This window comes from Podarcis filfolensis (genome assembly GCF_964270895.1).
Source record: "Podarcis filfolensis genome assembly, chromosome: 4".
Classification (NCBI taxonomy): domain Eukaryota; kingdom Metazoa; phylum Chordata; class Lepidosauria; order Squamata; family Lacertidae; genus Podarcis; species Podarcis filfolensis.
Window position 1 is genome coordinate 38,423,626 of NC_139607.1, and position 15,457 is coordinate 38,439,082.

Consider the following 15,457-nt stretch of genomic DNA (forward strand, 5'->3'; position numbering starts at 1 on the left):
TCCCAAACCTCTGTCTGTGATGGAGCTCCTTAAGCATGGCTCCATCAATCGCTCGTTGAATCGGACAGTGGGCGTTTACGGAATTTCTTCCAGCATAAAAGCTCCTTGACGGAAACGCGTCTTCTGGACTCTCGGCGTGACAGTTTCCGCCGAGGAGTGGGTGTCCCTACGGGAGGTCCTGAAACCTCTCCACTGTTCCCGCTTGAAGTATCTCTGAGCTCTCCCTCCGACTCACTTTCCCTTGTAACTCCACTTCTCCCCCTGCTGGTCCCCTCCTCCGCTGAGTGGTCTCTCTCACCCTCCATGAGCCCTTTCACCTCCTTCGTCTCAGATGACAGTTCCCTGACATCCACCTCCCCTCTAGGGCCCCCTTCACCCCCTTCCCTCCCCTCCTCTGCGGGAGGCGAGGGAGCAAAACCCCTGAAGGAACCTCCCTCATCTTCCGAAGTTTCGAACACTTCCCTCCACCTTTTGCTGTTCCCGGTTTCCAAGTACTCCTCCTCCTCGGAGTCTGTACCCTCTTCCAACTCCGATTCCCTGAATCCCTCCAGTTCCTCCTCATCGTCGGTGCTGCCAAAGTACTCCCTCCGGAACCTCGCTACTGGTTGAGGTTTCCTGGGGAACCTTTGGTGGAACGTTTCGATCAAGACCTCGTCATGGACCTCCTCTGCCTTCACCCAGGTGTTTTCCGACTCCGGTTCCCCTTCCCACGCGACCAAATACTCCACCTGATTACCCTTCCACCTGGAGTCGATGATTTCTGCCACATAGTTGCGGCTTTCCCTTTCTTCTATGGCTGGCCCCCGTGTGGATACCCCTTCACCTTCCCCCCTGTATGGTGACAGTAATGACCTGTGGAATACTGGGTGCAGTTTCATGTGGTTCGGTAACCGGAGTCTGAAAGCCACTGGGTTGACCTGTTGGATGACCTCAAATGGTCCCAATCTTTTGGGTCTCAATTTCTTGCAACTACCCTTGAACGGCAACCCTTGGGTTGATAGCCAGACCCGACTCCCCACCCTAATTGTTTCACCTTCCCTTCTGCTCTTGTCTGCCTGCCTCTTATATTCTTCTTTGGCCCTTTCTAAGTTGTGTTGGAGTTGACGATGGATCGCTTCCATTTCTTCTACAAAAAGTTCAGCGGCCGGAACACTCCATCTCTCTCCTCCTTCCCCTGGAAACGCCCTGGGGTGGCACCCATAATTAGCCATAAAGGGGCTCATCCCGGTGGACACATTCTCTGCATTATTGTAAGCAAATTCCGCTAGTGCCAACTTTTCGACCCAATCGTTTTCTCTGTCATTGACATAACACCTCAGGTATTGTTGAAGGATACCGTTTGCCCTCTCCGCCTGCCCATTGGTCTCAGGGTGCCTGGCAGTCGAAAAGTTGACCTCTACGTGCAACAAGCTCATAAGCTTCCTCCAGAATCTGGACGTGAACTGTTTCCCTCTGTCGGAAACCAGCCTCAAGGGGGCGCCATGCAGCCTAAAAATATGTTCTACAAACAATTTTGCTGTCTCTTCCGCCGTGACTGCATGTGAGCAAGCTACAAAGTGACCCATCTTAGTTAACTGGTCTACTACGACTAGTATGGCGGTTTTCCCCTGGGATTTGGGCAGATCAGTCATAAAATCTATCGACACCGCCTCCCACGGTCGTTCTGGTGTGGGTAACGGTTCTAAATACCCTGCTGGCGCCCGCCTTTCTCCTTTGGCTCTCTGGCATTGGTCACACCTTCTCACATACTCCCGTACATCCTCCCTCACCTTGGGCCACCAAAACTCCCTGGTCACCAACCACATGGTCTTGTGTTGCCCAAAATGCCCCGCTGTGGGATTGTCGTGCAGCTGTTTGAGTACTCTCCCCCTCAATTCCCCTTCAGGTATATATAGCGCCCCTTTGTAATACAATGCCCCGTTTCTTTCTTCAAAACCTCCGGGGTCTTCTCCCTCTCCCCTTAAACCTCTGAGCTTATCCTGGGCGTACTCATCATTTACCGTTCCCTCTACCAGTTCTCTTTGCCCCACCCAGGCCGCACCACACACCCAGTGGTCCTCTGGGATAATATGTCTCTCTTCTGGCGCTCCCTCCCCCTCCAAATATTCAGGTTTGCGAGAGAGAGCGTCCGCTCTGATGTTTTCTGGACCTGGCACATAGCAGATTTCAAAATGGAATTTGGAGAACTCCTGGGCCCATCTCACTTGTCGTTGGTTGAGCACTCGTGCCGTTCTCCAATACTCCAAATTCTTGTGGTCCGTACATACTTGTACCTTATGCTGTGCACCAATTAGTAAGTGTCTCCATCTCCGGAACGCTTCGTGAATGGCGAGTAGTTCTCGGTCATATACCGTGTAGTTCCTCTCGGATTTGTTCAGCTTACGCGAAAAGAAGGCACACGGTCTCCATTCCGACTTATTGCTCCCTGGCTGAAGCAGCACCGCCCCCACCGCGCGGTCTGAGGCATCAGTTTCCACTCTCATGGGTTTTTGTAAATCCACATGCAGGAGCTGTTCTTCCGAAGCGAATGCCTTTTTCAATTCCTCAAAAGCGTGCTCCGCCTCCGCCGTCCAAACAAATTTCTTCTTGCTGCTCAGACAGTCCGTGATGGGAGCCGTTAAGTGGGCAAAGTTCTTGATGAATTTACGGTAAAAGTTCCCAAACCCTAAGAACCTTTGCACATCTTTTTTCGTTTTTGGTGTCTTCCATTCCAGCACCGCCTGTACCTTGCTTGGATCCATGGCTAATCCCTTGTCTGATAGGCGGTACCCCAGGAATTCCACCTCCTTGGCGTGGAACTGACACTTCTCCAATTTCACCCACAACTGGTTTGCTTGCAGCTGGCTCAGCACTTCCCTGACATCCTTTACATGCTGCTCCTCATTCTCTGAATATATCAGCACGTCATCGAGAAAGGCCACGCAATTCTTGTAGAGCAAAGGTCCCAGTACATGGTTCATGAGCGATTGAAAACAGGCGGAGCCTGCTTGTAATCCAAAGGGCATAACGAGATATTCGAAAGCCCCTAGGGGGGTGAACATCGTTGTCTTCCATTCATCCCCCTTCTTTATTCGTATCAGGTTGTACGCTCCTCTCAGGTCCAGTTTCGTGAATATCTTTCCCTTCCTCACCCTGGTCAAAATGTCATCAATCCTGGGCATGGGGAAAGTCACTGGTTCTGACACGGCATTCAGCCGCCGGTAGTCCACGATCAATCTCGGTTTATCCGTGTTTTTTTTGTCCACAAAAAACACTGGGCTGCCCCCCACCGCTCTGGACTCTCTGATGAAACCTCTCTTCAGGTTTTTGTCAATAAACTCCCTCAACTCCTGCATTTCCCTGTCTGACATGGCGTACAGCTTGCCCACGGGGAGCTGGGCCCCAGGGACCAGGTTAATTTGGCAGTCAAAGTCTCTATGCGGTGGTAGTTTATCTGCTTCCCTTTCGCTGAAGACCTTGCTCAGGTCAGCGTATTGTTTGGGCACCTTCCCTTTGTCCGCCACTTCCATCCCTGCTAGAGAGGCTTTTGCCCCTTCTGGCACCTTTCCCTCTTTGCAGTGTTCCAGGCAATGTGCTGACCCAAAGGAGACCACTCTCTGATGCCAGCCCACTAGCGGGTCATGCAACGCTAGCCAGCTCATTCCCAAAATGACTGGCGCCCCTCCCAGGGTGGCTACATTGAATGCTATCCTTTCAGTGTGCCTTGCCACCCTCATAACCATTGGGACGGTCTGTAGGCTAACTTCTCCCCCCAACAGCTCCCTCCCATCGATCGTGGTGACCTGCAGGGGGTTGCTTAAAGGGAGTGTCTGTATCTGGTGTTCAGCTGCAAACTCCTTGCTCATAAAATTACAGGAGCTGCCTGAGTCCAACAGCGCCTTGGTCTTTAGTGGGTATCCGTTTGCCAGCTCTAGCAGCACCTCTATTACTAGAGCTGGTCTTGGAGGTTCCGGAGTGGGCACTTTTACTGCTCCTTGGCCTGTCTGCAGTGCCCTGACAGCGGCAGACAGGCGCTGGCTTTTACTGGCTCCTGGACTTCCTCCTCCTTCCCCCCAACAGCTCCCGCCATCCCTTGCCATTCCTTTCTTTGTGGGCAGACTCTGGCAAAGTGACCTGGCTGCTGGCAGAGGTAACATTTCTTGGCGCTCTTTCCCTCCTTCTTCCTCCCTTCACTGGGATTTGAAACTGCGCGCGCGCGCGCTGTTCCAACTTCCATCGGCTCTCCGGGCGGGAAACTGGGTTCTGGAATCTCTGGAATGCGGAAATCCCTCCAACGCTCTCCTTTCCCCTCCCGCTTCTCCAAGGCTCTTGCCTCCTGGCGCGCTCCAATGGTCAACGCTGATTTGGTCAGCTGGTCCATAGACTCCGCCCTGGGCGCCCGGGAAAGTTCGTCTTTCACCGCCGAAGAAAGCCCCTCTTCAAAGAGCATTTGAATGGGTTCCGCCGATAGGTCCCACCCCAATTTATGTATCAACATTGTAAACTCAGTCCAGTACTCACGAACCGATCGGCTCCCCTGTTTGCAAGCCATCAATTGTCTGCGCACCAGTCCCTGTTCAATCTCGCTGGAAAACATCAAATCCATGGCGCGAAAAAACTTCCTCGCGTCCTTCAGCATGTCACTATTCCCTGCCATCAGGGGCCGGACCCAGTCTCTCGCCCCTCCTTCGAGATGGCCAATCACAAACGCCACTCGCGATGCCTCATCGGGAAAGTCGTTAAACTGCAGTTCAAGAGCATACTGCATCTCTGTCCTAAAGGCTTGGTAGTTCCTGGGGTCCCCCCCAAACTTCTGCACCATTCCTGGCATCTTTCTTGCTAGTGTAGCGCCTTTTGCCTTTTCTGCATCCTGCGCCCTCCTTTCTTCTAGCCTCGCCGTTTGCATTGCTAGCTGGAGTTCCAAAACTCTGCACCTTTCTTCCAGAGTTGGACCTTCTCCAGCTCCTGCTGCTCCTCCGGCTCCAGCTGGGTTGCTCATGATGCCTCTCTGCACAAGCTGCTTTCAGGGACTGTCCGATTGCTGTGATGGGATGGTGAGCTGCTTGTGCGTAAAATCCTGATCCCTCAGAGCTTGGCTAAGTTCCCAAACCTCTGTCTGTGATGGAGCTCCTTAAGCATGGCTCCATCAATCGCTCGTTGAATCGGACAGTGGGCGTTTACGGAATTTCTTCCAGCATAAAAGCTCCTTGACGGAAACGCGTCTTCTGGACTCTCGGCGTGACAGTTTCCGCCGAGGAGTGGGTGTCCCTACGGGAGGTCCTGAAACCTCTCCACTGTTCCCGCTTGAAGTATCTCTGAGCTCTCCCTCCGACTCACTTTCCCTTGTAACTCCACTTCTCCCCCTGCTGGTCCCCTCCTCCGCTGAGTGGTCTCTCTCACCCTCCATGAGCCCTTTCACCTCCTTCGTCTCAGATGACAGTTCCCTGACAGAAGGTGTTTCAGAAAATGCAACAGTATGTTTTTTATTCCTTGATCCTTCTTAATAATTTAAAGAATCCCGTTATGAAACCAAGGGCACAATGAAATCTTTGGTTCTTGGCAAAGTAAACAACATCTCTGCATTAATATTTCATAGGCATCATCTCCTAATATAGGAGCTATATTATAAATATTATATTATAAATGCTGTGCTTTAAAAAGAGTTCACCGTTGCTTAATTTTGTATCTAGTTTCTTTGAATTTCAAGCTTCCAACTTTTACCTTTGCTCATTCCTGTGAAGAACGAGCACCAGTTAGCCAGTACTGTGTTAATCATTGCCTCGTCCTTTCCGTAAACTAACCCCTGCAACATGGCCTCTCAGTTGCACATTTCTATTTGTAATTTCATAAAAGAAGTGGGATATAATAATTGCCATGCTGGGTCACGCCAGTGCCCCATTCAGATCAGAATTCAATCTGTGGGCCATAAAACAAATAAACCTTTGGATGTGCACAATGGAAGAACAACATGCAAGCAGCAGACTCCTTCCCACCAATGAACACATACACAAAGAGTGTATTCATGCTGCGCCATATTGCATAAAAGGTAGGGCTGGGGAAGGAAACCAGGCTGCTGACAGTAATCTGGCAATATAGTGTATCAAAGCTGAGGCCATCTTTTTATTTAACTCTTTTTCGACTAATGAGTAATGAGCAGGGGCAGCCCATCCTGTTTCGTCAACTGAGGTGAAACAGGAAGGTGCTCCCTGCCAAAGCCTCACTTTCCAGGGTCGCGGGGCAGCTGCTTCCAGCGAGATCTTGTGGAACTCTTATGAGATCTTGCTGGAAGCCGCAACTGCATGGCCCAAGTGGTGGCAGGGGCACACCTGCAGGGTCACAGCCCCATGGGATTCCACCACCCAAGGCAGTTGCTTCAGTCAGCCTCATGGGCAGTTCAGCGCTGGTAATAAGTACCAGGGATTGTAACATCAGTGGCTTAAGGACAACTTGAGCACCATCCCTCCATGTGAAGGCCACCAGAAAATAACTCAATATTAGTGGTAAATATAATAATTTATTTAGCTTAGGGGGGATCCAGAGTCCTTGATTTCAAGTGTCAGTCAGCTTGTGTGGTTCCTTCCCCTGAATCGGAGTTCTAGGCTAATTTAAAGCCTTGTTATATGGGAGCTCTGATCATGTTCATTGTTTTTACTCTCTGACAGGAAACTGTTAAAGATAATTCACTTCTTTTCATGCCAAACGTTCTGAAAGTGTATCTTGAAAATGGGCAGACCAAATCTTTTCGGTTTGATTGCAGCACTTCAATAAAGGTAGGCTCACTGCTCAGAATCTTCAACATACATTGCATCTTAAGACTGCAAAAAATAAATGAATAAAGTTACAGCAAGCCTTACAATAACATTTTTGTATGCAGGATTCAAGCCTGTACTATAAGGCTTCCTTGTGATGAATTTTGTGGATTTAAATGAATTTTATGCTCATAAACTCTAATGTGGCGCTAGTGATTCAAAAATAGGGGTGACGGCTTTAATTACTGCAACTTAATTAAAATTACATGGACCTCACTAAGAAGTCATGATATGCTGCCAGAAGTCAGCATGCTGTGCCAGCTGAAATTAAGATATTGATTGCTAATTGAATAACTTGCAACAAATATGGGTCAATAATATGAGAAATAGGTATGTTAGGGTTATGCCAGCAGTGAATTATATTACTAGTAGGTAGACCACAGGCTAAACGAATAAGGGATATTGTGAAATAAATTCACAATGGGAATGGTACTAATGGGAGCTGGAAGCTACTCTGGCTTTAGAGATCCTCTGGAACAGTGCGGGAGGCAGCATTTGGGATGCAGTAGGAGGAGGAAGTCAACAAAAGTAGCAGCTTACTGTCCAGGCCTGGCCCAAGATATTTTGGCACCTGAGGCAAACCACAAAATGACACCCTCTTGGGAATCAAATACTGGCGCAGAGGGAAATGGGCCTGTTCTAAATCATGCCAGGCAGGAGATCCCAGCAAGCAGCCCATGCCATTTCCTGAGTGGGAGGAGACCAGCAGTGTCTCTTATTTGCTGAGAAGCCACAATAGAGGTGGCATTGGGGTAGGGCTGCCAAGGAGGAGGCACATCTGGCCTCCCAAGGTGCATGCCGTAGCAGTCGCTGCCACCATGGCAGAGGCGGCAGCAGCAGGTGATGCACTCCTCAGAGGCCGGATCCTGCCTCCCAAGGCAGTTGCCTCACCTTGCCTCATGGGTGGGCTAACCCTGCCACTTTGATCAAAGGCCTTCTGTGGATGGACGGTGCCTTCCCATCTAAGGAAAGCAAAGCCTTTATCCAACGCTGACCCATAATGCATTAGCACAACTTAAGCATGTTGATAAATGCAGATTATATAGTACAGTTCAATCAACATTGTGACTTATTTATTTTTCTGAGAATAGAGACTTCGCTCTGGTTCCCCACTGATATCTTTCCTAACCTCTCAAACCTCACAATTGCAGTAATGTGTTGTCCTTTCTACAGTCAGTTTCCCTTAGTTATATACTCAGTGTGCACATTTTTGCCTAATTTCTGATCTAAAAATAAATGTTTCGCAAAAATAAGTGAACTTGCGAGGAAGTGCAATCAATATGTCTGTGATGCATCTGTGATGCATCTCAGTCATATATTTCAAAAATCTTTGGAACTATTTAACTGCTTCAATAATTTATTTATCTCCCTAGCATCAATAATGATTTTGTGAACCAGAATTTTTATGTTCAGTTTACTAGGTATCCATTTCTAATACTGAACTCACCAAATTTTTTGTCAAGTGGCAAGGTTAACCTATATATATATCCTTCAGAGATAAATTGAAAATAACATGGATCTTTACGGATGGGTGGTCAGTTTTGAATGAAATCAGAACTGCATTTAGGCAAACTGACATTTAATTGCCATTTTAGAAGTAATAGCAGAAGGTAGAGATTGATACAAAAAGCTTGTTCAAAAATATCCACTCAGATGTTTAGCAGTGGGAAGATAACAAGAATGTTACTGATGAAAAAATGTCTTTTAAAAAGAGGGGGGGAGAGAAATCATTTTTTTTTTATGACAGCAACATTGCTTATTACTGAAGTGGAGGGAAAGTATATGGGGGAATGCCATAAAGTGGACTTCAGCTAAAGCAAGGGGGAAAGCCCTCACTTTTTGCAGGCAGTTCTCAGCCAAATTCAGAAAGGGTGTGTATCTGAATCTCCTGCTTAGAGACCTGGGGGTTGTTAGCCATCATTTTAGCAGGGGATTCTTGAAAACCTTTTAGCAATACCTTGCAAGGTGCTTTGAAGTCCTGACCTTGGGACTTCAAAGTGCCTTGCAGAGGACATCAGTGTGACATCATGTGATTGGCAGCTGAGCAACTCCAGGTCTGGCCCACAGACTCCTACCCCTTTGGACTAAGAAATTACATTTCAGAGTGAGAGAAAACAAGGTCCCCATTCTATCCGTTTCTTTTCTTCTGGGTGGTTGTTTTCAATCTGTTCTCTTTTGAAGGATGTCATCTTAACGCTTCAAGAGAAGCTCTCAATTAAGTGTATTGAACACTTTTCCCTGATGCTGGAGCAGAAGACTGATGGGTCTGGAACCAAACTTCTCTTGCTACACGAACAAGAGACTCTTACTCAGGTTTGTGCAATAATGCAACTAAGCATGCAACGATGAAGCGTTGTGGATCCTGAAATAAAGTTTCTGGAATATAGTATTGTTATTATTTCTAGAGCAGTGTCAGATAACTACTGTTCGCATATAAATGTGTTTAGTTATAATGCAACGAACTAGACTTAAATCAAAGATGGCGCTATAAGCAGGAACTTCTGTCCTGCTGCTGTAGCTGAAGTGGTTAGGGAACTGCTCTGTGAAGTCTGCAGTGTGTATTTAACTCTTGGGAGCTCTGCAACTCTAGCTCCTGGCAGGACTCTCTGCTCCCACCCTCATCATGCAAAAAAGGTTGCTTCTTTGCCTCTGTTGGGGCCCAATCTATCTCCTGGTTTCTGGTGACAGTGTGTGTCTATGGCTGCCCTTGTTGCATGTTCTTCCCCCTGCCCTTGGTGGCTTGGAAAAGGAGCCTTTCCGTCCCCGTCCAGCTAGTATCCCAGGGGTGGGGCTCTATGTGTGTGCTCTGGTCAGCAATATAGGTGCTGTATTGTGTGGGATCTCCTTCCTTCCCTTTTGTGTGTTGTGCCGCAGAAGAGTAGCATTAAACAGAGAATTAAAACCCCCTGCCTGTATCTCCTGCCTGATCTCTGAGCTACCCCCCCCCCGTCTTCCTCGTTTTACATATATATATATATATATATATATATATATATATATATCCAAATCACACTGAGTATGTTTCCTCAAGCCCGCTCAAACAAAACCTGTTCCCTGATTGTTTCAGTAATGCCATAATCCATCCACTTCTGCAGTGATAAATGGTGATGCAGAAAACACTGTTGGGTGACTTCATTTATTAGATCATTAAGGAAGATTAAGCTCATTGTGGAAACAGCAGTGTGGGATTCTTAGAAGCTGTTGGTTCTGGCCTAATTCTGCTGTCACTGGAATCAATTGTTATTTTCTTTGTTATTTGTTTTGGAAAGACCTTTCAAAAGCTCACCAATAGCTTGTTAGTGCTTCTTTCTTTGTGTGCTTGCCTGCCTGCCTTCTGATGATTAGGAAGCAGCTTGTTAGAGCAAGGAAAGCAGAGGGCTGTATTATGAATTAGGAGACTGTATTATGGGCACTGAAGAGAAAAAAAGGCTGAAGAACAATGCTGCCAATTTCCTGTCAATCAAAGTAAACAAAGCTGGCCACAATTCAGCCAAAGTTAAGCATCTTCATCTCCTATTGGCTTCAATAGGAGAGATTTAAGCACAAACATTGGCTCTCAGATTGCTTTTTTGCCACCTAGACAGTAGGTCCCAACCACACATTGCATTAATTGCGTCACTGTGATATCAGGGGATTTAAAAATAAATAAATAATAAATTGATCTTGTGGTGATTTCCTTCTGTGCCATTAATAATTATAATATATAATAATAATAATAATAATAATAATAATAATAATAATAATAATTCATAACCCACTTTTCCTCATAAAGATGTCCAAAGCAGCCCATAATATAACAGCAGCACAACATGAAAAATGCATATCAGTACATCATTACCACAAACTTTCTAATACCAATTTATTTCAAAACGTATGGCAATCCAAATAAACATTCATTTTCATAACACCAACCTAGCATTTTAAATTCATGACAAAATTAGTGATGGTGCCAAATGGAGCTTTTTTAAATTGCACTGTGGCATTGCAGCTGGTTTAACTCATCCCTTCCTGTGCATTGCAGTCCCAATTGAACTTGGCCCCCATGCCTATTTTTAAAATTCCTTGTTGCAAGCAACGCTATTAATGTCATGTGCAGTTACTTGTTAGGCCTTCATTGGCGCCTTTTAACAATACCGGCGCCTCAGGAAACTGCCCATACAGCATCCCCTGCTTTATTTCTTTCCCTTTGTCACATCGCTCACCATCTTGTCCCATTTATCGAGCGAAATAGAGACCACAAGAGACAGGAGACAGAATTACATACAAGGAATGCATGGGGAAGGATGCATAATGGCAGCCATTTCCTCTACCCAATTACTATTGTTAAATATATAGGTAGGTTTCTGGGTTGTGTTACTCTATTGCTGCCTTCTCCAACCTGATGCCCTCAAGAGGTTTTAGAGTACAGTTCTTATCAACCCCAACCAGCATTACCAATGATTAGGGATGATGGGGCTTCTGGTCTGTAAGATACCAGGTTGGGGAAGCCTACTGTATACAGTCCCAATATTTTAGATCTACATTGCATAAACCTGGGAGTTCAACAATGATTAAGCTATCAATAGTCAACCTCAGTTTCTCCCTTTTATATCCTTGATTTCCTGCTCTTTATATTAGTCCAAGTGGTGGTTTGTTTTAATGCTCATCCACCATGTTTTCTTACTGTTTACTAGCAAATGGAAACACTGTAATTGGATGGGTGGGTCACAATGCCCTTTCTGACTGACTCTTGCATTTAATGCAATCTCTCGATTGGGTATAACAGGGCTTAGCCAAAAACCAACTGAACTGAAGAAAAATCTTACGATTGAATCAAACTGCTGTCCAATGTTGATATTAGAAAGCAAGTATTACACACTGCAGTATAATCTTTCTGTGAAAGATTAGCTTATTAGCTAAGATTTTCTGCTTCATAATACACCAAGTTTGCCTTTTGATTGTATTTTCTCTGCGAGATGATTTCCTGATAAATTTCCGGCTACTCCATAGAGGCTTTTGTTTAATTTGGAAAGTGTGGGAAATGGCCTGTGTGCCATATAAGTCAGTGTGCCAGTCTCCAGAGATTATGGTGGAGACCCTGATGGGTCAGGAGCAGCGTAAACGTAGGTCAAAATGGCACATGCTAACAGGCGGAGGCATTCAGCAAATAGGTCGGGGAGAAGGACTATGGGAAGAAATAGGCCTATGAGTACCTAGATTTTCATTGTGCTTTATTGGTGTTTAGCAATCTGAGTGGGGAGTGCTGATTTCTGAACGTCTGTCCTGAGTAGGTTGTGCAATGATGGAACACTGCATAAGATGTCTGGGATGTTTCAGAACTAAGAGAAATACCAGTATTTTCCATTGATGCATATGGTGTGTGTGTGTGTGTGTGTGTGTGTGTGTGTGTGTATAAGAGATAATAATAATTTAGGATTCCTCCTTTTCTGAAATCAAAGTAAACTGATTTTGGTTCCTTTATTTCTTTCTTCATACTACATAGCCTCCTTATGATAACTATTAAGACCCCATTCTGTTAGAATTAACAGATCGATAATAACTTGCCCTTTGGTTAAAAGACCATTCGTCCTGATGAGGATTATCCCTCCATATGCCCCCTTCAAAGGTGGCTCCCTGGCTGTGTTTTTAGGTTTTTTGGTTTTATACTAGTTTTAATATTTGTACTATTTTGTAAGCTGCTTTGGGTTACCATTTGTAAAAAAAAATGAAGGGGGAGAGGGGACTAATAAACACTAATAATAATAATAATAATAATAATAATAATAATACCCTTTGTTAGAATTTCCCTCTAGTCATCTCAAGGTTGCAAAATAGGATGCAATGTCAGGAATTCCACACATGCATTTTGTTGTTCCAGGTGACCCAGAGGCCAAGCTCCCATAAGATGAGATGTCTCTTCAGAATTAGTTTTGTCCCAAAGGATCCCATTGACCTTTTAAGAAGGGATGCGGTTGCCTTTGAATATCTGTATGTACAGGTGAGTTGGATGGGTTCACTATAATAATAATATAATAATAATAATTTATTATTTATACCCCGCCCATCTGGCTGGGCCTCCCCAGCCACTCTGGGCAGCTTCCATAGAAACCAAAAATACACTAAAATATCACACGTTAAAAACTTCCCTGAACAGGGCTGCCTTAAGATGTCTTCTGAATGTCAGGTAGTTGTTTATCGCTTTAACATCTGCTGGAAGGGCGTTCCACAGGGCGGGCGCCACTACCGAGAAGGCCCTCTGCCTGGTTCCCTGTAGCTTTGCTTCTCGCAATGAGGGAACCACCAGAAGGCCCTCGGCGCTGGACCTCAGCGTCCAGGCAGAATGATGGGGGTGGAGATGCTCCTTCAGGTATACTGGGCTGAGGCCGTTTAGGGCTTTAAAGGTCAGCATCAACACTTTGAATTGTGCTCGGAAACGTACTGGGAGCCAATGTAGGTCTTTCAAGACCGGTGTTATATGGTCTCGGCGGCTACTCCCGGTCACCAGTCTAGCTGCCGCATTCTGAATTAGTTGTAGTTTCCGAGTCACCTTCAAAGGTAGCCCCACGTAGAGCGCATTGTGGTAGTCCAAGCGGGAGATAACCAGAGCATGCACCACTCTGGCGAGACAGTCCGCAGGCAGATAGGGTCTCAGCCTACGTACCAGATGGAGCTGGTAAACAGCTGCCCTGGACACAGATTTGACCTGTGCCTCCATGGATAGCTGTGAGTCCAAAATGACTCCCAGGCTGTGCACCTGGTCCTTCAGGGGCACAGTTACCCCATTCAGGACCAGGGAATCCTCCACACCTGCCCGCCTCCTGTCCCCCCAAAACAGTACTTCTGTCTTGTCAGGATTCAACTTCAATCTGTTAGCCGCCATCCATCCTCCAACCACCTCCAGACACTCACACAGGACCTTCACCGCCTTCACTGGTTCTGATTTAAAAGAGGTAGAGCTGGGTATCATCCGCATACTGATGAACACCCAGCCCAAACCTCCTGATGATCTCTCCCAGCGGCTGCATGTACCGTATTTTTCGCCCTATAGGACGCACCGTCCCATAAGGCGCACCTAGTTTTTTGGGGGGAAATAAAGGGGAAAAAATTATTTCCCCCCCCCAGGCGCGGAGCTGGGGCAGGGGAGGCCCGAGCTTCCCCTGACCCCAGCCCCCAAACAGGCAGCTCTCTGCAAGCCGTGGGAGCCCAGCGCTGGCTCCCGCTGCTTGCTGAGAGGTCCGCGAAGCTTCGGCATGCTGGCAACTATCCGCAAGCAGCGGGAGCGCTCCCGCTGCTTGCGGAGAGGTCCGCGAAGCCTGGAGAGCGAGAGGGGTCGGTGCCCACCGACCCCAATCGCTCTCCAGGCTTCAGCGAAAGCCTGCATTCGCCCCATAGGACGCACACATAATTCCCCTTCATTTTTGGAGGGGAAAAAGTGCGTCCTATGAGGCGAAAAATACGGTAAATGTTGAAAAGCATGGGGGAGAGGACAGAACCCTGAGGCACCCCACAAGTGAGAGCCCAGGGGTCTGAACACTCATCCCCCCCACCACTTTCTGAACACGGCCCAGGAGGAAGGAGCGGAACCACTGTATGACAGTGCCCCCAGCTCCCAGCCCCTCAAGATGGTCCAGAAGGATGTTATGGTCGATGGTATCAAACACCGCTGAGAGATCCAGCAGAACTAGGAAACAGCTCTCACCTTTGTCCCTAGCCCGCCGGAGATCATCAACCAGTGCGACCAAGGCAGTTTCAGTCCCATGATGAGGCCTGAATCCTGACTGGAAGGGATCCAAATGGTCCGCTTCTTCCAGGCGTGCCTGGAGTTGTTCAGCAACCACTCGCTCAATCACCTTGCCCAAGAATGGAAGATTTGAGACTGGGCAATAGTTGGCCATCGTGGCCACATCTAAAGATGGTTTTTTAAGAAGCGGTTTAATAACCGCCTCTTTCAGCGGGTCTGGGAAGGCTCCCTCATGGAGGGAAGCGTTCACCACCCCACGAAGCCCATTGCCCAGTCCTTCCCGGCTAGCTTTTATAAGCCAGGATGGGCAAGGATCCAGGAGACAGGTGGTTGGTTTCACTCGTCCAAGCAGCCTGTCCACATTCTCGAGGTAACAGATTGGAATTGATCCCACGCAACTTGACTAGACAAAACTCTAGCACTCTCCCGCCCCGGCCCTGCTCCCACGGTGGAGTCTACTTCTTCCCGAATCTGAGTGATTTTATCTGCAAAAAACTTTGCAAAATCATTGCAGGAGATCATGTGGCCCGTATAAATCAGGGCAATTTGGGCTTCCTTAAGAGAAGGTTTTTAAAGGCATCTGACATGTGAGCAGAGAAAAGAAATAGAAAACAACATTTTGTTTATGATGGGAATAGCAGGAAAACGGCACAAGGGTTTAGATCAGGATGGGCCAAACCTGGCGTCTTGCTAGTGGTTCAAATTCATCCCACTAGGCCATTTTCTCCAAACCATGCCCACCAGCTCCACAGTCAACATCTCATGTGACATCAGGTGTGCGCAGGTGGAGTTGTTGCTGCCCATGCACAATTGGGAGCCTTAAAGTGCACGGGCGATGGTGCATTTGCAAGGGAAAACAGGTTTCGCTTCCCCAACCCCAGCTGATGGGCAGGAAAACCAAAGCCTGCTAAATCAGCTGAACAAGAGAGCCAGTGCTTGCAGAAAGCAG

General features: G+C 47.2%; 1 protein-coding gene across 4 annotated transcripts in view; it reads left to right on the top strand.

Moving 5' to 3' along the window:
• FRMPD4 (FERM and PDZ domain containing 4) overlaps nt 1-15,457 on the top strand; it is a 216,760-nt gene that overhangs the window by 183,680 nt on the left and 17,623 nt on the right. For all 4 annotated transcript variants that reach the window (XM_083612102.1, XM_083612099.1, XM_083612100.1 and 1 more), the window contains exons 7-9: nt 6,642-6,749; nt 8,970-9,101; nt 12,646-12,765. In XM_083612102.1, the coding sequence (XP_083468228.1) occupies nt 6,642-6,749; nt 8,970-9,101; nt 12,646-12,765 (360 nt within the window). The remainder of the gene's footprint in view (nt 1-6,641; nt 6,750-8,969; nt 9,102-12,645; nt 12,766-15,457) is intronic.